Source organism: Brienomyrus brachyistius, unplaced genomic scaffold, assembly GCF_023856365.1.
Source record: "Brienomyrus brachyistius isolate T26 unplaced genomic scaffold, BBRACH_0.4 scaffold43, whole genome shotgun sequence".
Taxonomy (NCBI): domain Eukaryota; kingdom Metazoa; phylum Chordata; class Actinopteri; order Osteoglossiformes; family Mormyridae; genus Brienomyrus; species Brienomyrus brachyistius.
This window is the reverse complement of record NW_026042318.1, coordinates 1,205,425-1,228,582: the sequence shown is the minus strand read 5'-3', so window position 1 is coordinate 1,228,582 and position 23,158 is coordinate 1,205,425. Positions and strand designations below refer to the sequence as shown.

General features: G+C 42.5%; 2 protein-coding genes across 6 annotated transcripts; both read right to left on the bottom strand.

The window, feature by feature from the left end:
* Nucleotides 1-3,128: 3,128 nt before the first annotated feature.
* Nucleotides 3,129-8,228, bottom strand: LOC125722871 (kelch-like protein 10). Of its 3 annotated transcripts, none has more exons than XM_048999076.1 (6): nucleotides 8,015-8,228; nucleotides 6,994-7,483; nucleotides 6,003-6,614; nucleotides 5,249-5,398; nucleotides 4,316-4,643; nucleotides 3,129-3,296 (listed from the first exon to the last, which is right to left on the bottom strand). In XM_048999076.1, the coding sequence occupies exons 1-6, from the start codon at nucleotides 8,173-8,175 to the stop codon at nucleotides 3,241-3,243; spliced, it is 1,797 nt and encodes a 598-aa protein (XP_048855033.1). In that variant the 5' UTR covers nucleotides 8,176-8,228; the 3' UTR covers nucleotides 3,129-3,240. The 3 variants fall into 3 exon arrangements, 2 of the variants coding, with proteins under 2 accessions (XP_048855033.1, XP_048855034.1); XR_007386678.1 differs by having other exon boundaries at nucleotides 3,161-3,296; nucleotides 4,316-4,447; XM_048999077.1 differs by lacking the exons at nucleotides 3,129-3,296; nucleotides 4,316-4,643 and adding an exon at nucleotides 4,983-5,154.
* Nucleotides 8,229-18,481: 10,253 nt separating this feature from the next.
* LOC125722872 (kelch-like protein 10) lies at nucleotides 18,482-22,468 on the bottom strand. 3 transcript variants are annotated; one of them, XR_007386680.1, is made up of 6 exons: nucleotides 22,336-22,468; nucleotides 21,304-21,793; nucleotides 20,318-20,929; nucleotides 19,659-19,808; nucleotides 18,669-19,025; nucleotides 18,482-18,532 (listed from the first exon to the last, which is right to left on the bottom strand). XR_007386680.1 is itself a non-coding variant. In XM_048999078.1 (5 exons), exons 1-5 carry the CDS (start codon nucleotides 22,464-22,466, stop codon nucleotides 18,720-18,722), a joined length of 1,689 nt encoding a protein of 562 aa, XP_048855035.1. In that variant the 5' UTR covers nucleotides 22,467-22,468; the 3' UTR covers nucleotides 18,488-18,719. The 3 variants fall into 3 exon arrangements, 1 of the variants encoding a protein (XP_048855035.1); XR_007386679.1 differs by having other exon boundaries at nucleotides 18,513-18,535; XM_048999078.1 differs by having other exon boundaries at nucleotides 18,488-19,025.
* Between the last annotated feature and the right edge of the window lie 690 nt (nucleotides 22,469-23,158).

Below are 23,158 nucleotides of genomic sequence, written 5' to 3'. Positions count from 1 at the left end.
CTCCGATTAAATCATGCAATCAGCAAGCAATCAGGCTGTGACTAAAGTTTATAAACACAATTTATAAATCAGATAATGGAATATTAAGGTTGGGAAAAAAAAAAAAAAAACGTTTTACTGCCTTGAGGAGATTTTTAAAGGCAGACAGCCGGTTATAAAACAGGGATGGTTTGAATTTTTTGAAGTGAGTTGACAGGGGTAGGGCTGGGTAATATGACAAAATATTTCATGATTTATTTTTTCATACAAAACAATATCAGTGTTTATCGCAACACAATTCAAATCATTACTTCTTTGTTTCGCAGTTGTATTTTAGCTTAAACTTCCCTTAGAATTGCCCTTGAACAGTCACAGCACAGGGTGACAAATTGGCTTTTTTACCAAAGTCATATACTGCAAGCTTTATATATCAATATATAACGCATATTAACACTCATGTGCAAACTATATTAAATGTATGTGTCATTAGTGATACATGTTCTTCATTCTTGTAAAATACTGTACATGAGTTAAACCACTCCGTAATGTCTTCTTAAGTACTCAAAGACTTCCAATACGGTTAAGGTCAAGACTGTGTCGTAGCCAATTCATATGTGGAAATGATTCCTCGTGCTCCCTGAACCGCTCTGACAGTTTGAGCCCGATGAATCTTGGCATTCTCGTCCTGGAATACGCCAATCCCATTAGGGAAGGAAAACTCCATTGATGGGATAACCTGGCCATTCAGGAGATTCAGGTACTCAGCTGACTTCACTTTAGTGCTGCATAACGCAGCTGAGCCGTAATAATGATCCAATCAATGGCTTTTAAGTATTTGCTGATTTAAATTCAAATAGTGTTGTTATTGCTGTCAGGCGGGATAGAGCGATAGAAAACCGGGTGCAGGGAAATGTGTTAGATGTTCTGGCATTTTCTTTAATTGATTTTTTTGTTTTATAGCTGATCTCATTTTCTTTCTCAAAGGTACAGGTAAGCATATTCATTTCCAATATAAAAAATAATTCCTCTTACAGGTTTCAACTGAATGTCTAATGTAAATTATTTCCATGTATCCAATGTATTTTAATGGTCCAAAGCCTTTTAACTTCAGAATTTTTACTTCTAATTTACAGCAAATAATATTCAACTTACTCATCACCACTTACGTAGCATTATACACCCAATAACCGACAATAACTAAGTACTATCTCAATTGTAAATAATACACATTCAAGTAAGAACCAACCTACCAACGATGCCCACCATTCCAAACGGCCTGTACGGAGCTCATTGGACATCCCGGTGGCGAATTTGCGTTTTGCTGGGTGGTTTGGGAAGATAAATTAATATTCTTGAGAAAAGCGCACCCTGATTTGCCAGTGAATAACTTAGACCAGAGGTAACAGGCGGACCACGGTCCAGGTCCGGATCCAGAAGCTGTCCCATACAGACCCGAACCGATAGCCAACACAGAAAGTTATTTAAAATATGACGGGGCGCTGTCACACCACGTGCCGGACAGGAGATCGCTCAGGCAGCGAGAGCGATCAGGAACAGGCAGGAGGCAGAATTTGGGGTAGACTAGGGGTTTATTAAAATAGGTACGGGCAGGACGGAACACAGGCATTGACAACATCAATGACAGACAAAGGCATCAGGCAAGACGTGGACTTAAAAAGACAGGACTGGTTGAACATAATCAGACACAGCTGGGCACGATCGGGAAAGCACACGTGGATAATCAGGGGGGCGTGGCACACACGAGGATCGGACGAGCAGGGCGTGACAGGCGCTTCTATTTTAACCGACACAGCTTTTGTAGTCTTTTCGGTAGTGGTTTAGCACTAGAACCACAGTTTCCCACGGCAATGAACGTCAAAGGTCTTTAACCTACAAGCAAGACGTAGTTTGGCGTATGCAGCCTTTTTTTGTGCTAATGTATTATTAGTATTAATAGCAGCAGCAAAGCTAACACCCGCAACGAAAAAGCGTAATGTTCCTAATAGAGTGGCTGATCTGTCCTGAAATCGTAAAGCTTTTCAAAGTTTTCAAACACAGTATGTATATTATATAACATGTTGGATAAATAGATGTAATTTATTGGTGACTTCGTGTACATTGAAGTTTCCGCCTTTTAAACAACTATAATGTTTATTATATAAAAAATGTATATACAAATTTAAATGTATGAAACAAAAAATGTATACACACACATTAAATTTTCGTTAGCTGTAAAATACAGTGAAGTGAAATCTCCATTATTTACGTTGCAATATTATTCCACCACTAGGGGGCAATTCTGGACGGAGGAATCTCTTTAATGGCTGTTACCAACAGAAATGTTTGCTGCTACAGTATTCAGCTTTTTGGGTGTCCTACAAAAAGAACTAGATGACTACAAGTAGTTAATGAATGCACACTGCCCATCTAACAAACCAGAAGCCACTTTTTGAAATGTAAATTTTGTTATTGAAACATTTTGTTGGATTGCACTCTAGGTTTAATGGAAGAAACTGTGGATTACATGTATCTCCTGAAAATCTTCATAGTCTTTGTGGAGACAATGATCTTCAAATTCACTTTGAGGTCTTGCAGAGACAAAATGAACTTGCTCCACCAGTCAGCTGGGTTACTGCCATGGAGAATTATATTGCATTCAAAAGTGTATCAGGTCTATAAGGTAATTCTGCTAACAAATCGTACAAAGCTCTCAAAATTATTTTGGTTTTCAGACAACAAATAACATTTTTTCCACCCATTGTTCTCCAAATAAGACATTTATTTAAACGTTAAACTTTTAAGCACTGGTTGCCTTTACATAAAGTCTGTAAAATAAAAATGTAAATGTATACAAAAATAATTTAAGCATATTCAATAAGAACACTTTGGCCATTATACACATTGCTGTGTATAGAGCCATTAAACTGCCCCCTTAAAGCTTTTTACTGCCAAACAAAGCTGTCAGGTCAAAAATCACACTGTTAAAAATGAAGTATAAAAGAATACAAAAATAACTTCTAACAACTTATAACACTTATTCAATAAGATTATAGAACAACATAATCATTACATTGCAATTCAATCACCAGAGGTGGCGTGGAGTACAATAATTAACAGCTTGGCTTCAGGGAATGCCAAACCCTTCAGGGAATCCCAATGTTATTTAACTGTCCCATTCTGTGTCCCTTCCATGTTTGGCCAGTAGGTGTCATTGGTCATCTCGTCCCACGTGTTGTCAGTCTTTCTTGTCCTCCCCTGTTGTCAGTCTGTAGCGTTTCCCTTGTTCCCTGCCAGCCACTTGTTGAGCACGTGGTTACCTGTAATTTCAATTCATTAACTTACTGTTTGCCATAGGCTTTTAAATACATTATAAATAATTTAAAAAAATAACATAACAAGAGATAATACTATGAATTTCCTCACTGATTAATTGTGTTGCGGGTTGGAACTCCCGTATGGAAACAGAGTCCCCACAAAGATACAGATACCTTATATGTGTGTGTGTGTGTGTGTGTGTGCGTGTAGCAGGGCCGTAGCACATCTTCTTCTTTGTGTTCAGGAATTGCTTCTTGTAGGTTAAGTTAGAATGGTTTTCACAGTTCTTTGGTCTGGAGATCAGGCTGATTAATCACAGTTGATTTTTGTGGGCAATCAACCATATATATATGTACATATATATGTGTGTGTGTGTGTGTGTGTGTGTGTGTGTGTACAGTAGTGTGCAAAAAATTATAAGCAGTCAAAAGAAATTGTGTGATGTCACGATTGTTACGGTTTGTAGCAGCTAATCACTGCTGTTAATAGCAGCTAATAGCTGCTGTCTGTAGCAGCTAAATTACTGTTAATATAACTGCTAATAACATAACAATTTTCCCGTTTTTTTGTGTAATAAAGTATATAATGTAGTAATGTGGTGCGTTTTTGATTCAAATATGTTAGTATGGTATTGGCAAGATATTACTGTATCAGCCTTTATTACATTAAGGGGGAAAATTAGCACATTATTGGCAGTTATTACATTAACGGTAGGTATCATATGTGCCCTTGAGAGGTAAAGTGGGCTATCCCACATGTCAGTCAAAAATGAGTTTAGTGTCCAATATTAATTATTGAGGGTCTATCTATCTTTTAAATATACTGAGATCTGTGCTACCTATGATATATATCAATTGTAGGGTATAGGCACACTGATTATTTTTTTAAAAATTCAACTTTGGAGCTCATTTTCTCAAAACTTTGTTTTTGTGGGATAGCCCACTTTACCTCTCAAGGGCACATATTATATAGGTCTAATGTACGAAGCATTAACGTTAGACATGATAACCTGGTTACCTACCAGGCAGGTAGATGGGGGCAGGTGGGCGAGGTGCAGCATACTGTACGAAGCGGGGGTGCGCAGGCACTGTGCAGCAGCTGAAGTTCCTCTTGGGCGTAATCATGTCCTGCGCACGGCACCAGCTGCCTTTCTCTGCATTGAAACATTCCACTTTTGCAGTTACTTCGAACCCATCGGAGCCTCCCATCGCAAATAGCAAGCCGTCCACCACTGCGATGCCGAAATAGCTTCTTTGTTGTCTCATGGGAGGCGCAGCGTGCCACTGGTTAATTGCAGGGTCATAAACCTCCATACTCCGCACTGCATGAACCCCGTTGGTACCGCCCACCTGCAAGACACCAATGGTAAGTGATCACTCGGGTACCAAACGGATAAGTAAATATCAGCTTTCTCAAAGTCAGGAACTCTTAAGGAATTATCGCCCTATAATAGCAGGCTGCACAGAACCTCCCATTGTCTATATAGCTACACAAGCTTATAACTAATTTGTGTTCAACATACATGTCAACATAACTGCAGTGAAAAAAGGGAATTTGGGCAACAGAAAACCTGTACAATTCAGCGAAAACTGTCAACCATCAAAAAAATACTTCTTATGATCATATATTTTGCTTTTATTATTATTTTTATTAGTACTAAAAATAATACTTGTGGTCAGACACTGAAAAAAACAACAAACAGAGCAATTATGTCTGGAACTACAGAATATAACTGTAATCAAAAATCTAAGCTTTACTAAGCGTATTCGTTTGCAGGGAGCATATGTGTATTGAGATGGGCCTTCCCAGCAGGTCATTTCATCCACTGAATTCTTTTGTTTGTTTTAAGCGCATTACAATCTGTGACACAGCAGCAGTGACAAAAAATATGAGTCTCAGATATATCTTGAGATTTGACTCCTTTGTTTCAGAGTACAAGAAAGGAATCACTCACCGCATAGATGTTTCCCTGATATGCAGCTACTCCAAGGCCACGTCGGCGAGTGCGCATGGGAGCGATCAAGGTCCATTCGCCCGTGAGAGGATCATAGCACTCCGCAGTGGAAGTGGTCTGAGCTCCATTGCTACCCCCACAAATGTATATCTAGGAAAGATGGTTCACAAGTGATGTGTGTTATGCTGTAAATGATTGGAGATGGAGATCTAGAAAGCGTAAATGTACATTTAGCTAATAGATGTTTAATCCATCCATCTTCCATAAAAGTCTATTCAGTACAGGGTGGTGGTGAACCTGGAACCTACCACAGGAAGCACATGGGCATTGGTAGGGAATTTACAGTTAATTGTGATCATTTCCCTTGTGAACCGCAGCTTAATCAGCTAATTAAGTTCACTAGGTTTGTTTGAATAGGGAAATCTGCAAATTGTTTAGGATTCTGACCCTCCAGGACTGGAATTGGGTAAAGCTCCTACGTTAACACCAGTTATTGTATCTCACAAGTCTTGGGCTGTGGGCAAAATTGCAAAAACACAGAGCTGGACACCACAGCACTGCCCAATGTGCCACTAATGCAGAGCAACAATGCAAGGTCATTTATGTTTTATCTAAACACTGACGTTTACTGAATTAACAATTATGGATTGAAATCAACCATTTGAAGACAAAGCGAGCTACTGAGTATGTAACATAATCAATTTCAAGGGGAAAATGAGGGTAACCACAGTCAGACGCCCTCCTATTAACCTACCTTTCCATTCAGGGTGGTGGCACTGGCATCCTGTCGCTCCTCGTTCATGGGCTGGATGATGGTCCACTCGTTGGCTTTTGGGTCATATCGCTCTACGATATTCAGAGGCGACACGCCTAAACGGCCACCCATCACGTAGATGAAGCCGTTACTTACGGCCACACTGACACTACAGCGGCGCCAGTGCATCGGGGCCATGTGCTGCCATGTCCGTGCGACAGGGTCAAATCTGCGCACAGCATCGGTGAAATTATGGCCATCATAACCCCCAAAACAATACACGAAGCCATTTAAACACACACTGCCATGGCCGGACTGGCGAGTCTCCTGCCCCTGCGTTATATCGACCCAGTGGTCGGCCCGGGTGTCATAGGCTTCAATCCAATTTGTTGTGCGGAAATTCCAGCCACCAATGGCCAATAAGATGTCAGCGGGTAGGCGCGGGCGAATCAGTGGCCTTTCAAAGTCAGATCGTGGACTTTCATTGTCGAGATCATATATCATCTTCAGTACATCAGTGATAATTGGCCTGCACGCTGCATTGGCCTTCACTAGATCGTTGGCTTTGACGATTTTCATGAAGTACTCCGAATCCATACGAGCCATCCGAATCTACACAGGAAACAATGAGAGAATGAGAGAATTCCCATGAGTTCCTTAGTGCTTTCTGTGAATCTCTGGAGATGAGCAATTCCTAACATTAAGGATACAGCAGTAAGTGCAAATTTTAATTTCTTTAGCTGAAGCTATTTACTTTGAAAGTCTCAGATGTGTCAGCTAACACTTGTTTAATGTAAGACATCTGAGTGTTTTGTTTTCCATTATTTGTTACACTCTCCTCCCAGGTGTAATACCTGGAAGCCTTGGTTGTAGACTCATGGGACATGAAAATGGAGGTTCAGTCTCTAGCTACAGTAATAAGGACTTCACTCAATGAGCATTCTATTGTTATATACACAAGTCAATGAGAACATAGTATAACTATACTCACCTTGGGCAATAGGACTGAAATGTGGGCCTCTCGGGTGGCAGGCTCGTGCTCGATCCACCGGAGGATGGCCTCAAACACCACATCCTCTTCTCTGACATTAAGCTCATCCTGCTCTATGATGTCATAAAGTTGTTCAAGACTTATTTCTGGGAACTCGTTTGAGCTGATGGCAACCTCCTTGAAGTTTTTCAAGATGAAGTTGAATGCAGACTGGTGCAGCTCGTTTACACAGTAGACATCGGCGATTTTAAGAAGGCCAATGCAGTTGTTGAGGCAGAGCTGCTCATGCAGGAAATCACAGCAGCGCTGCACGATGCCCAAGACACTGAGATAATCAGCAGCTGCCAGGAGGTTCTCCACATTGTCAGCTGTGATGACCACAGAGTACGTGTAGGCGTACTCTATGACCTGCCTCAATGTTTCTGGGGAAATGCCTGGGAGTTGGTACTCCCGCTTTCCTGAATCACTCCAGTCACTGGCGAACAGAGCCCTGAAACACAATCCAGAAGTGACTCATCTAATAAATATGGGTTTTGCAGGCAAAGTTAAATAAGGGGTTTTCTAAATCTTCTGAACCAGGGACCCCCAAATGGAAATTAAGCAGAGATAAGGTCCCCCTGCTACAGATGATCACATAGGCATCTAAGAACTAGGGACCGGTGGCTTTAATTCTTATTTTTCCAACAGTAGCTCCCCCTTTAATATATTTTACTTGGGCTGGTGGGCAAGTCCCCCGGAATACTTTGTTTTGCCTGTTTGACATGGTCCCCTTTTTATATATTTATACCATTATTATTGTTATCATTATTATTATTATATGTTAAAAGTTAAGGTGGTACACTCATCAGAAATATTTCTGATCAGCACTGACCTACATTAATATAATTTAATATAATGTATATTAATATAAACTTTCTGTCATCCTAGAGCCTTATTGCCAAGGAGAAGTCATTGCTAACGAGAGATAAAAACTGACTCCTTGCTGTTTTCGCATCTTCATATATGGGTCACAGCTACTTACTGGAAGTAGGAGCTACAGCCACACAGAATTACTCTATGGGCGTTGAATTTAACACCGTCTGCGATGAGGACCACGTCACAAAGCTGTCCTGCCAGCCGAAGCTTGTTGAACACTTCAAACGCCGGGGACATCAGTACTCGCTCCATGTCGTGTGCCATCATTATTCAAAAATGTGGATGTCTCGTCTCTTTCTCCTTTTTATATCACTCGAAATGACGTGTAGCTACGTTCTAATACGCAAAAACCGCACTTTTGCGTCACATTCTGCTAAGATACCGTAACGTTTATTTTTAAATCTATATTTGAGACTCGAAATTGATGGGGGGGATATATTCTACGCACAATCAGCTGTACAAGAAGAACAAGTGTTTTTAACATCACTTTTGGAAAATGTATACCGTGCTTATCTTAGAATTTAAGTTTTGTATTATGTAAGAATAGTCAAATCACGAATTCCCGAAATAAAAAAAATAAATAATTTTTTTTTTCATATTTTTTCTCCTCGGCTACGTTTCTAAAAATGAAAAACAAAAACGGTCCTTCACATGTCTGTCAGGAACGAGGTTAAAGTTCGTATCTTATTCCCTAGTTTCCACCTTAGACATAAGCCACTGAGCAACAAATGTCCACAGGACATTATTTTATGGGCTAAATCTGGTCGGCCCGTTGTGGCAATTATTTGGAACAAGAATAGTCCTTGAAAATTGGGCTGGGCGGTCCGTCTGTTTTGGTCCACATTTAGCACAAGGCGTACGTATTTATCGGACCGCTTATATCCCCAATACAGTAATGAAAACGTATTGCAGCAAGTGTGGAATTATCACAATGATTATTGTGCTGTGTACAGTACACTTCACCCAAATCCTGAACACTATTGCATATAATCGATTATATATTATAGAGCAGTTATGTTACAATCAAGGTACAGTGTGCAATATCACTCCATGTGCTATTGACCATTTTCCTGTTTTATGATCTTTTCTTAAGAAATCGTTTTTTTTTTTTTTTTTTTTGTAATTCCTCACTTCTGCCGACTAACTCCTCCACGTTTAATATATTTCCGTGCAGGTTTTGAAGTTTGTTTTCCTGCAGCTTCGCGGCACCCATCGTTCTTGCGCACCCCCACACAGATGGACGAGTTAAGTTAGAAGTGGATGGGAGTAGCGGTAGGACAGATATTCCGAGGGCGCCCATTGAACGATGTAAGTAATTATTATTTATCGTTAGAATTCTCACTTAACACAGAATGTTGTGTTTGGCTGAAGTTTAAACAGTCGAGCTGAATTGTGGCAAGATAAGCTGAAGCTGTTCGCGTCCGTAGCTAATGCTCGCGCCATGACTAGCCAGCACATAGTGAAATGGCGAATGGATTTGGCGACATTTTCCGTTTGAATTGAGCACAGAGACGTAGGTGGTGTTTTATTTGTGGCCCTGCTTTTACAATGGACGTGTAGCAAAGTGAAGTTGGGATCAGCTTGCGTCTTTTGCAGCTAACATCACACTCGATATAGCCTAGCGCAGTGTATGGTGGAACCGTCATTTTTGGTGTACACAACGCAAGAGCGCACGAGTGTTTTATATATTTATATATATATAAACAATTCCACTCTGGCTGAGTTTTCTTCTTATTCTTTTTCATGCTATACTATATACAAACTTTTTACTTGTACATCTTATAGTTCATTGTGACAATATAAATGGTAGGAGAGAACTACAAAAGCAACGACTGTGGGTTCGGGCTGGGTAGAGGATAACGTTTTCATAGTTGGGATTAGGGTTTTGCCCATAGACATGAATGCAGAGTCCCCATAAAGACATGTAGCACATCTTCTTCTTTGTGTTCAGGAATTGCTTCTTGTAGGTTAATTTAGAATGGCTTTCACTGTTCTTTGGTCTGGAGAACAGGCTGATTAATCACAGTTGAGTTTTGTGGGCAATCAACCATATAAATATGTGTGTGTGTATATATATATATATATATATATATATATGTGTGTGTGTGTGTACGTGTGTGTACAGTAGTGTGCAAAACATCATAAGCAGTCAAAAGAAATTGTGTGATGTCACGATTGTTAGGGTCTGTATCAGCTAATCACTGCTGTGTAAACTGTACTGTAAACTACTGTTAATATAACTGCTAATAACATAACAATTTTCCAGTTTTTTTGTGTAATAAAGCCTATAATGTAATAATGTGATGCGTTTTTGATTCAAATATGATATTGGTAAGTTATTACTGTATCAGCCTTTATTACATTAAGGGGGAAAATTAGCACATTATTGGCAGTTATTACATTAATGGTAGACATCATATTATATATGTCTAATGCACGAAGCATTAACGTTAGATATGCTTGTACCACAACTTATTAGGCAAGAGATAAGTTCTATTGCCCATTTTCATTTCAAACCAGCTTAACATTTACAGGATAATTAATTACAAGTTCCGATGTAGGCTACCATTCACACACACAATTGGAAATAATAAAATGCCTGGACAGAGCAGATACAGCCATTGTAGCCTTCGCTCCTGTCTGCTGCTGTGTGCAAATCTCACTGAACCCTTAAAGCTGGAGCAGAAGTGATGTCTCCGACTAATTGCTGGTTGTTAGAGAAGTACTCAGAATAATGAGAAATAAAGTAAGAATTGTGAGGGAAAAAAAATCAGAATTTCGACTTAATAAGTCAGAATTCTGAGATAAATGTGTTTTTTTTTCTACTCCAGATGGCAGAAAACTCTAAAATCAACAAAGCTCAAGAGTCATAATTCAGAATTTGTTCATTTAGATCAGAAACAGCTCTGTGGGATGCTTTTGTCTAATCAGACTGTACCACATGGTTCATATATAACATTCATTTCTGGAGACTGCAACAAATGGGGGATTCTGTAACTGCCCGTTTGTTTGGAAAATTCCAGTCACCCTGAGTGAAAAAGGGTAGAACTCTCCCTCCTGTCCCACTGGCCTATGATTGCCTGATAGGAGGAAGAGACGGTCTATAGGGGAAAGTAACCTTCAGTTTAACTCACAGAAAGACAATAAATAGTAGCACTTAACAAATGAGAGAATATTAATTCACTAGGACCAACTGAGATGAGTAACAGGAAATATAACTGTAAGCTGATAAGAGAAAAAGAAGGTGAAGGGGAAAATGGAGGGAAATTTGCTGCTTCTGATTGGATGCATGCATGCAGGTCAGCTGATCCACCTGAATGTTTCCAACTCCGCAATCGGTGATGAAGGGTCAGTAGATTGGCTAAGTGCTGGAACCAGAAGCAGAAGCTGGCTTTCATGCTCAGGAGGGTCCTGTGGCATGAAACCTAAGCCAGTTCTTTACGGATATGATGCTCCTTTAGGGGGTGCCATAGACATTCGGTCTGCATATATATTATGTTTTATCAGTGTTTCTTGTGGACCCCAGCACCAGCTGTCTGGCAAGGAGCAAAAACGTGGACGGACTGGGGGTTCCTGTGGATCAGGTCGAAGAACATTGTTCTGTATTGTTTTTGTTAAATGACTGATATTCAGAATGTATTTTTGGGGCTTTGGCTGCATCTTGGTTATAATGTTTAATTGAGATATGAATTAATATGGAGAACACCACACACACGGCACAAATTCTATGAAGATACTACTCATAAAATTAATGTGATAACACATGTGATAAAAATACAAATATAAGGTCTTTATTTGTATGAATTCACATATCTAACACATATGTCCCCAACAACCGTAGCCAGATATTAAATCCGTTCTAGAAGAGCACACTCATTGCTTGCTGTAAAAGCATGCAGGAGGTCCCAGCTGAGCTCTGCTATAGTTGTGCTCTGTGTATTATTCATTTGGCAGATGCTCTAAGACAGAGAAATGGTTGGAGAGAACAAGGCAATTAACAAATGCATGCAAACAAGTGGCATGTTACACAACAGGAGCAAACCACTACAGCATCCGATAACAAAGGAAAGCAATTGTCTTGCCATAATTGCATTTTGATAGCTGTTCTAGTGCCTTAACCTCTATGCTCTGACTCCACTGTAAGGTCCAAGTTCTGTTCCCTCAGTCCATTATTCAAGAGGCATTTTCCTTATTTTGGTGAATGTTTCTGATTCTTGTTAGTGTCCACTGTTTCTGTTGATTAAGTCCAGTGCTGCTAGCCACACCGGCAGATGCGTAACCTGGTTACCCACCAGGCAGGCAGATGGGGGCAGGTGGGCGAGGTGCAGCATACTGTACGATGCGGGGGGGCACTGTGCAGCAGCTGAAGTTCCTCTTGGGCGTAATCATGTCCTGCGCACGGTACCAGCTGCCTTTCTCTGCATCATAGCATTCCACCTTGGCAGTGACTCTGAACCCATCAGACGCCCATTGCAAACAGCAAGCCGTCCAACACTGCGATGCCGAAGTAGCTTCTTGGTTTTGTCATGGGAGGCGCAGCGTGCCATTGGTTAGTTGCAGGGTCATAAACCTCCATACTCCACATTGGATGAGCCCCGTTGGTACCGCCCACCTGGGAGACACCAATGGTAAGTGATCACTCGGGTACCAAACGGATAAGTAAATATCGCCTTACTCGAAGTCAGGAACTCTTAAGGAATTATCGCCCTATAATAGCAGGCTGCACAGAACCTCCCATTGTCTATATAGCTACACAAGCTTATAACTAATTTGTGTTCAACATACATGTCAACATAACTGCAGTGAAAAAAGGGGATTTGGGCAACAGAAAACCTGCACAATTCAGTGAAAACTGTCATCCATCAAAAAAATAGCTTTTTTTATTATTTTTATTAGCACTAAAAATAATACTTGTAGTCAGACCCTGGAAAAAACAACAACCAGAGCAATTATGTATGGAACTACAGAATATAACTGTAATCAAAAATCTAAGCTTTACTACCAAGAATATTCGTTTATAACCCTGATATGCAGGGAGCATACAGTATGTGTATTGAGATGGGCCTTCCCAGCAGGTGATTTTATCCACTGAATTCTTTTGTTTGATTTAAGCGCATTACAATCTGTGACACAGCAGCAGTGACAAAAAATATGAGTCTCAGATAAATCTTGAGATTTGACTCCTTTGTTTCAGAGTACAAGAAAGGAATCACTCACCACATAGATCTTTCCCTGATATGCCGCTACTCCAAGGCCACGTCGGCGAGTGTTCACTGGGGTGATCAAGGTCCATTCGCCCGTGAGTGGATCATAGCACTCGGCAGTGGAATTAGTCTGAGCTCCCTTGCTACCCCCACAAATATATATCTAGGAAAAATGGTTCAAAAGTGATGTGTGTTATGCTGTACATGATTGGAGATGGAGATCTAGAAAGCATAAATGTACATTTAGCTAATAGATGTTTAATCCATCCATCTTCCATAAAAGTTTATTCGGTACAGGGTGGTGGTGAACCTGGAACCTACCACAGGAAGCACATGGGCATTGGTAGGGAATTTACAGTTAGTTGTGATCATTTCCCTTGTGAACCGCAGCTTAATCAGCTAATTAAGTTCACTAGGTTTGTTTGAATAGGGAAATCTGCAAATTGTTTAGGATTCTGACCCTCCAGGACTGGAATTGGGGAAAGCTCCTATGTTAACACCAGTTATTGTATCTCACAAGTCTTGGGCTGTGGGCAAAATTGCAAAAACACAGAGCTGGACACCACAGCACTGCCCAATGTGCCACTAATGCAGAGCAACAATGCAAGGTCATTTATGTTTTATCTAAACACTGACGTTTACTGAATTAACAATTATGGATTGAAATCAACCATTTGAAGACAAAGCGAGCTACTGAGTATGTAACATAATCAATTTCAAGGAGAAAATGAGGGTAACCACAGTCAGACGCCCTCCTATTAACCTACCTTTCCATTCAGGGTGGTGGCACTGGCATCCTGTCGCTCCTCATGCATGGGCTGGATGATGGTCCACTCGTTGGCTTCTTGGTCATATCACTCGATTATGATTAGAGGCGAGAAGCGTAAATGGCCACCCATTACATAGATGGAACCATTAATTACGGCCACGCTAACATTTCAGTGGCACCAGTGCATCGGGGCCATGTGCTGCCATGTCCGTGCGACGGGGTCAAATCTGCGTACAGTGTTGGTGAAATTGTGGCCATCAAAACCCCCAAAACAATACACGAAGCCATTTAAGTACACGCTGCCAAGCATCTCCTGCCCCTGCGTTACATCGACCCAGTGGTCGGCCCGGGTGTCATAGGCTTCAATCCAATTGGTTTTGCGGAAATTCCAGCCACCAATGGCCAATAAGATGTCAGCGGGCAGGAGTGGGCGGATCAGTGGCCTTTCTTTTTCTTTTAGTGTGTGTGGGGAGCCACAGCCCCATCCCTCAGGACATGAAGCAGACACGGAGGAGGCCCGGACCCCAGACAGCCAGAGACCCCGGAGGACCACCGCAGGGAGAATAGCAGCCCCTCACCCAGAAAAGGGCAGAAGAGAGCTCCGGAGGGAGGCCATCCGGCAGCCACCGTGCAGGAGCCCCAGGGGGCTGTGGCGGCGAGCCCGCAGGCTCCGCCGGCGGCTGGCCCCACCAGAACAGACCAGGCCCTGGGCCCAGAGATCCAAGGGCCCCCCCACCCCCCAGCAAGGGCCCGACAGAGCCAGGAGGGCCAAATCCCGCCAGGCAACCGCCAAGGGCGAGCCAGCACCCACCCGAGCACCCAGCCCTGGACATCGAGAACCACCAACGCACCAGCGGCCGGGGGCCCCATCCACCGGCAGGGAGTGTGGCGGGGGGGAATAGAGCCCGAGATGTTATTTCGGGTGGAGTCTAGGACCCAACCTGACACATGCGTATAGACAAACAGGCACACACATACACAAGCATACGTTCCCACCCTCATGCACACATAAACAAATATTTACACATTCACCCAACATAGAGATACACAGAAATGAACGCTGTACACATACTCTCACTCCCCATATATACTCTATGTGGACCCCATTTTTGTCCTCTGGCGAGGAGACCAGAAGACCACCCCAGACCCCGCAGCAGCCGAGAAGCGCACCAGCCCAGACCCCGACCAGACGGCCAGATCAGTGGCCTTTCAAAGTCAGATTGTGGACTTTTATCGTCGAGATCATATATGATCTTCAGTACATCACTGATAATTGGCCTGCACGCCGCATTGGCCTTCACCAGATCGTTGTTTTTCACAATCTTCATAAAGTACTCCGGATCCATACGAGCCATGCAAACCTACACAGGAAACAAGAATGAGAGAATTCCCATGAGTTCCTTAGTGCTTTCTGTGAATCTCTGGAGATGAGCAATTCCTAACATTAAGGATACAGCAGTAAGTGCAAATTTTAATTTCTTTAGCTGAAGCCATTTACTTTGAAAGTCTCACATGTGTCAGCTAACACTTATTTCATGTAAGACATTTGAGTGTTTTGTTTTCCATTATTTGTTACACTCTCCTCCCAGGTGTAATACCTGGAAGCCTTGGTTGTAGACTTATGGGACATGGAAATGGAGGTTCAGTCTCTAGCTACAGTAATAAGGACTTCACTCAATGAGCATTCTATTGTTATATACACAAGTCAATGCGAACATAGTATAACTATACTCACCTTGGGCAACAGAGCTGAAATGTGGGCCTCTCGGGTGGCAGGCTCGTGCTCGATCCACTGGATGATGCCGTCAAACACCGCATCCTCTTGTCTGACATTCAGCTCATCCTGCTCTATGATGTCAGAAAGTTGTTCCAGGGTGAGTTCTGGGAACTCGTTTGATGTGATGGCAACCTCCTTGAAGTTTTTTAGGATGAAGTCGAATGCAGACTGGCACAGCTCGTTTAGGCAGTAGACATCTCCAATTTTGAGAAGCCCAACACAGTTGTCGAGGCAGAGCTGCTCATACAGAAAGTCACAGCAGCGCTGCACGATGCCTAGGACACTGAGATGATCAGCAGTTGCCAGGAGGTTCTCCACATTGTCAGATGTGATGACCACAGAGTACGTGTTGGCGTACTCGATGATCTGCTGCATCGTATCTGGGGAAACGCCAGGGAATTGGTACTCTCGCTTTCCCGAATACTTCCAGTCACCGGCGAACAGAGCCCTGAAAACAATCCAGATGTGACTCAGAATCAGCTTTTTGGCTGATCACACAAGGAATTTGTCTCCAGTTTGTTGTCACTCTCAGTGAACTTTAACAGGAGACATACAAAAAATAAAAAACAGGACCACAACGGGACTCATTTAATAATTTAAGAACTTAAGAACTAGGGTCAGGAAGGGCTTTAATCTTATTTTTCCAGCAGTGGCTCCCTAAAAATATTTTTCACTTAGACTAGAGGGCAGGTACCCCGGAATATTATTTTTGCCACTGATTGACGTGGTCCACTTTTTGTAATATTTTTACACAGCTATTATATGCCAAAAGTTAAGGTGGTACCTTTAATAACTGTAGCTCAGAAATATTTTTGCTAACCCCGTAGTATACTAATATAACACAATAATTGTCATGACCTGTGCGTCCAGCCCTTGCATGTACTCAGAATGAACCTGCTGTCATCTGTGAAAAGCACAGGGTGCCAGTGGCAGGCCTGCAAATTCTGGTATTGTATGGCAAATGCCAATCGAGCTCCATGGTGCTGGGCAGTGAGCACAGGGCCCACTAGAGGACGTTGGACCCTCAAGCCACCCTCATGAAGTCTGTCTCTGACCAAACAATCAGAAACATTCACACCAGTGGCCTGCTGGAGGTCATTTTGTAGGGCTTCAGCAGTGTTCATCCTGTTCCTCCTTGCACAAAGGAGCCAATACCGGTTCTGTTGATGGATTAAGGACCTTCTACGGCCCTGTCCAGCTCTCCTTGAGTATCTGCCTGTCTCCTGGAATGTCCTCCATGCCCTTGAGACTGTGTTGGGAGACACAGCAAACTTTCTGGCAATGGCACTTATTGGTGCACCATCCTGGAGGAGTTGGACTACCTGTGCAACCTCTGAAGGCTCCAGGTATTGCCTCATGCTACCAGTAGTGACACTGACCGTCGCCAAATGCAAAACTAGTGAAAAAACCGTCAGAAAAGATGAGGAGGGGAAAATGCCAGTGGCCTCCACCTGTTAAACCATTCCTGTTTTGGGGGTCGTCTCATTGTTACCCCTCTAGTTCACCTGTTCATAATTTCATTAACACCAAAGCAGCTGAAACTGATTAATCACCCCCTCCACTACTTAACTGACCAGATCAATATCCCAGAAGTTTAAAAGACTTGATGCTATACTCTAATTAAAAAGTGTTCCTTAAATTTTTTTGAGCAGTGTATAATCGTAGCATCACTTCCCTTGTCTTAAACTCCACACACCTAGACTTGTAACCCAACATCCTATTGGCCTTTTTTATTGCTTCCCCACACTGGCGAAAGTGGGACATAGAAGCATCAAGATACACATCGAGATCTTTCTCATAATCAGCTACCTTTATTTCAGTGGAACCCATAAAATACAAGTACTTTATATTTCTGCTCTCTGCATGATTATCTTACATGTATCTACTGTATGTTAAATTTCATCTGACAGGTATCAGCGCAGTCGCTAATTAAATCCAGATCCCGTTGTAGCCTCTCCGCTGCTAGATCAATGTCTGCTACGCCACCCACCCTGGTGTCGTCTGCAAATGTAGCCAGTTTACTGTATGTATTGCTGTCAATATCATTAATGTAAATTAGGAACAGTACTGGTCCTAAAATTGAACCCTACAGTACCCCACTATGAACACAGACCCACTGTCATGCCCGGCTCATACGATCGTTGTGTGCCACGCCCCCTGATTATCCACGTGTTCTTCCCCTATCATGCCTAGCTGTACCTTGTCGTTTTGCCATGTCTTCAGTCCACATCTTGCCCTGTCCGATGTCCGTCATTGATGTTAGTGCTGTTGTCATGTCCCGTTCTGCCCATAGCCGTCTTCCCCCTAATAAAACCCCAGTTTTCCCCGTATTCTACCTCCCTGCTTCGTCCTTCCCTGCCTCCTTCCTGCCAGCCTGCCCATCCGCACCCGCAAACTCTGATACCCACAATATAATAATATTGTGTACAGTACATACTGTAATCAATGCAGAGGTAACATCCCTTCTCCAAATTCAAGTTGCTGGCTATGTTTACTGTAGGTCCCAGGGGAAGGGGTTGCACTAAACCAGTATTTCAATTGATTACGAAAAACCTTAGTGCTTAATTAGCAATCACCGATGGTTGCAGCGGAATTTCTGAAGAGAACCGTCAAACGAGAACAACGTTTATCCAAAATGGGAAATTTATGACGCTTTCACAAACTAGATAATATGAAAAAGAGAACTTTATTTTAAGTATGCAATGTCAGGAGAAGATTCAACTCCGACCTCCAGCAGAGCTTCTCCCATGTCCTGGAGGACGCAGGGGACATTGAGTCCGAATGGGCCTTGTTCAATGCCTCCGTTGTGGAGGCGGCTGACTGGTGCTGTGGCCGTAAGGTGGTCGGTGCCTGTTGTGGCGGCATTCCCCGAACCTGCTGGTGGACAGCGGTGATGAAATGATGGAATGCGGCTTCGGCGGTCGTCGAGGCAAAAACTCAGGTGTGGGAGGAGTTTAGCGAGGCCATGGAAAATGACTTCGGGGTGGGGGGTGTAAATGAGGTTACGTACTGGGCATGCTGTTGTGGGCAGATGGGTTTCCTCCTTGGTGGCCATCAGGGACTAACGAGGTGAAGCGTATTTTATGATGCGGGGGTGCGCAGGCACTACGCAGCAGCTGAAGTGTTTTCTGGCTCTGCTCATGTCCTGCGCACGATACCAGCTGCCTGTCCCCGCATCATAACACTCCACCTTGTTTGTTACCCTAAACCCATCATGGCCGCCCATCACAAACAGGAGGTCGTCCACCACTGCGATGCCAAATTCACTGCGTGGTGTAGACATGGGGGCCACAGCATGCCAGCGGTTTGTGGTATGGTCATAGACCTCCATGGTCTGCAGGTGATCAGACCTGTTGATACCGCCCACCTGAGAGATGCCAAAGATTCATTATCACTTGCTTGCCAAAAGGATGGGCAAACATCAACTTTCCCAAAGTCATGAACTCTTAAGCAATTTTCACCCTATGAAAGCAGGCTCCTTAGAACCTCCCATTGTCTATAAATGACACAAGCTTATATACACATGTCAACCTATATGCAATGAAAACATGGATTTGGGCAACAGAAAACTTGTATGATTCGGTGAAAACTGTGAGCCATCAAAAATGACTCCTTATGCTAATATATTTTGCTTTTTTATTGTTATTACTTAAAACGAACACTTGAAGCTAATCAGACACTGAAAAAAACAACAATCTGACCAATTATATCTAGAACTAGAGAAAATAATTAATAAAAAATCTAAACTTTACAGCCCGAGCTAGTAGCAGAGACCCCCAGCAGATCCATTTATAACCCAGAAATGAATGCAGGGAGGCTAAAGAGGGTAGCATATATGTTTTTATGTGTATTAAGATAAGCCTTTGCAGCAGGTATTTCTGGCATTTAACTGTTATGTTTGGTTTAAATGCATCACAATGAAAGACACAGCAGCAAAGACAAAAAAACCATGAGTCTTACAGGTAAAATGTGAGATTTGACACAGAAAGGAATCACTCACCGCATAGATCTTCCCTTTATACGCCGTGACTCCAAGGCTGTGACGGGGAGTGCTCATTGGAGTGATCAAGCTCCATTCATTAGTGAGTGGGTCAAAGCACTCCACTGTAGAAAGGCTCTCTGTTCCACTGTGGCCCCCACAGATGTATATCTATGAAAAACAATTTAACTGTGAACACCGTTATACTGTATATGACTGGGGTTTGGAGGTTACAGATGAAGTTCATTGTGACTCAAAAATAAAAGTATGTGCTATGCATAGTGTATGACAGGGTTCCCCAGTTCCGGTCCTGGCGGAACACAGTTTGCAGATTTCCCTTCTCAAACGCACCATAATCAGCTAATTTTCAGGTTTAGTATGGCTGTTTGAAAAGGGAAATCTGCAAAGAGTTTTCAATTCTGCTCCCCCAGGAACAGAATAAAGGAAACCTGACATGGGAACACCATTTCATCTATCTCACAAGTCTTGGATATGACACCACAGCACTACCCAATATGCCCCTAATGGAGACCAATAATGCATTTATCCAAATGAACTAAATGAATTATCCAAAAAAACTCAGTAATCTGAAGAGAAAGAGAACTCATGACTGTGTAAAATACTCAATTTCAAGGGGAAGATGAGGGTAAACACAGTCAGACGCCCTCCCATTACCCTACCTTGCCATTCAGGGTGGTGGCACTGGCATCGCTTCTCCTCTCATTCATGGGCTCGATCTGGGTCCATTCGTTGGTTACTGGGTTGTACCGCTCTACTTTATTGAGGGGCCTGAAAACAATATGGCCACCCATGGCGTAGATGAACCCATCGAGCACAACCACACTAACATTACAGCGATGCCAGTGCATGGGGGCCATCTGCTGCCATTCTCGTGTTATCGGGTCATATCTGCGCACGGAATTAATGAAGTGTTGGCCATCAAACCCCCCAATGCAGTACACAAATCCATTATGGTACACCATGCCATGACCAGCTAAGTTGCTCTGCTCCTCCTGCGTGATATCCACCCAGCGGTCGGCCCGTGTGTCATACGCATCAATGCAGTTAGTAGTGCCCATGTTCCATCCACCGACAGCCAGCAAAACGTCAGAGGGCAAGCGTGGGCGGATCAGCGGGTTCTCAAAGTCAGAGAGTGGACTTTCATCATCAAGATCATAGATGACCTTCATGACATCACTGATAATTCGCCTGCACGCCGCATTGGCCTTCACTAGATCGTTTTTTTTGACGATCTTCATGAAATATTCTGGATCCATACGAGCCATGCGAACCTACACAGGAAATAAGAATGAGAGAATTCCCATGAGTTCCTTAGTGCTTTCTGTGAATCTCTGGAGATGAGCAATTCCTAACATTAAGGATACAGCAGTAAGTGCAAATTTTAATTTCTTTAGCTGAAGCCATTTACATAGAAAGTCTCAGATGTGTCAGCTAACACTTATTTCATGTAAGACATTTGAGTGTGTTGTTTTCCATTATTTGTTACACTCTCCTCCCAGGTGTAATACCTGGAAGCCTTGGTTGTAGACTCATGGGACATGAAAATGGAGGTTCAGTCTCTAGCTACAGTAATAAGGACTTCACTCAATGAGCATTCTATTGTTATATACACAAGTCAATGAGAACATAGTATAACTATACTCACCTTGGGCAACAGAACTGAAATGTGGGCCTCTCGGGTGGCAGGATCGTGCTCGATCCACCGGAGGATGGCGTGAAACACCACATCCTCTTCTCTGACATTCAGTTCATCCCGCTCCATGATGTCACAAAGTTCTTCGAGCGTGAGTTCTAGGAACTCGTTTGAGTTGATGGCAACCTCCTTGAAGTTCTTCAGGAGGAATTTCAATGCAGACTGGTGCAGCTCCTTGAGGCAGTAGACATCTCCGATTTTGACAAGCCCAACACAGTTGTCAAGGCAGAGATGCTCATGCAGGAAGTCACAGCAGCGCTGCACGATGCCCAGGACACTGAGATAATCAGCAGCTGCCAGGAGGTTCTCCACATTGTCAGATGTGATGACCACAGAGTACGTGTAGGCGTACTCGATGACCTGCCTCAATGTTTCAGGGGAAATGCCTGGGAGTTGGTACTCCTGCTTTCCTGAATCACTCCAGCCGGTGGTGAACAGAGCCCTGAAAACAATCCAGAAGTGACTCATCTAATAAATATGGGTTTTGCAGGCAAAGTTAAATAAGGGGTTTTCTAAATCTTCTGAACCAGGGACCCCCAAATGGAAATAAACCAGAGATAAGGACGCCCCGCTACAGATGATCACATAGGCATCTAAGAACTAGGGACCAGGGGCTTTAACTCTTATTTTTCCAACATTAGCTCCCCCTATAATATTTTTCACTTGGGCTGGTGGGCAAGTGCCCCGGAATACTTTGTTTTTGCCTGATGGACATGGTCCCCTTTTTATATATTTATACCATTATTATTATTATTATTATTATTATTATTATTATTATATGTTAAACGTTAAGGTGGTACTGTATACTTAAAAATATTTCTGATCAGCACTGACCTACATTAACATAATTTAATATAATATATATTAATATAAACTTTCTGTCATCCTAGAGCCTTATTGCCAAGGAGAAGTCATTGCTAACGAGAGAAAAAAACGGACTCCTTGCTGTTTTGGCATCGTCATATATGAGCCACAGCAACTTACTGGAAGTAGGAGCTACAGCCACACAGAATCACTCTATGGGCGTTGAACTGAACACCGTCTGCGATGAGGACCACGTCACAAAGCTGTCCTGCGAGCCGAAGCTTGTTGAACACTTCGAAAGCCGGGGACATCAGTACTCGCTCCATGTCGTGTGCCATCATTATTCAAAAATGTGGATGTCTCGTCTCTTTCTCCTTTTTATACCACTCGAAATGACGTGTTCTAATACGCAAAAACCGCACTTTTGCGTCACAGTGTTCTAAGATACCGTAACGTTTATTTTTAAATCTATATTTGAGATTCGAAATTGATTGGGGGGAAAATATTTTCTATGCGCAATCAGCTGTACAAGAAGAACAAGTTCAATGTTTTTAACATCACTTTTGGAAAATGTATACCGTGCTTATCTTAGCATTTACGTTTTGTATTATGTGTGAATTGTCAAATCACGAATTCCCGAAATAAATAAAATAGTTCCTTAATTAATAAAAAAATGTTTTCATATTTTTTCTCCTCGGCTACGTTTCTAAAAATGAAAAACAAAAAAGGTCCTTTACATGACTGTCAGGAACGAGGCTAAAGTTCGTATCTTATTCCCTAGTTTCCACCTTAAACATGAGCCACTGAGCAACAAATGTCCACAGGACATTATTTTATGGGCTAAATCTGGTCGGCCCGTTGTGGCCTTTATTTAGAACAAAAATGGTCCTTGAAAATTGGGCTGCGTAGTCCGTCTGTTTTGGTCCACATTTAGCACAAGGCGGACGTATTTTTCGGACCGCAAATATCCCCAATACAGTCATGAAAACATATTGCAGCAAGT

Bases quoted from the DNA above. Each gene is read 5' to 3' on its own strand.
- LOC125722872 (XM_048999078.1), bottom strand. From the start codon at position 22,466: ATGTCCCCGGCTTTCGAAGTGTTCAACAAGCTTCGGCTCGCAGGACAG. The intron at 20,930-21,303 runs GTGAGTATAGTT...TTTCCTGTGTAG, and splicing joins TTTCAGTTCTGTTGCCCAAG to GTTCGCATGGCTCGTATGGA. The intron at 19,026-19,658 runs GTGAGTGATTCC...GGCATCTCTCAG, and splicing joins ATAAAGGGAAGATCTATGCG to GTGGGCGGTATCAACAGGTC.
- LOC125722871 (XM_048999076.1), bottom strand. From the start codon at position 8,175: ATGATGGCACACGACATGGAGCGAGTACTGATGTCCCCGGCGTTTGAA. The intron at 7,484-8,014 runs GTAAGTAGCTGT...ATTGTGTTTCAG, and splicing joins GGCTGTAGCTCCTACTTCCA to GGCTCTGTTCGCCAGTGACT. The intron at 5,399-6,002 runs GTAGGTTAATAG...CATCTTTCCTAG, and splicing joins CCACCACCCTGAATGGAAAG to ATATACATTTGTGGGGGTAG.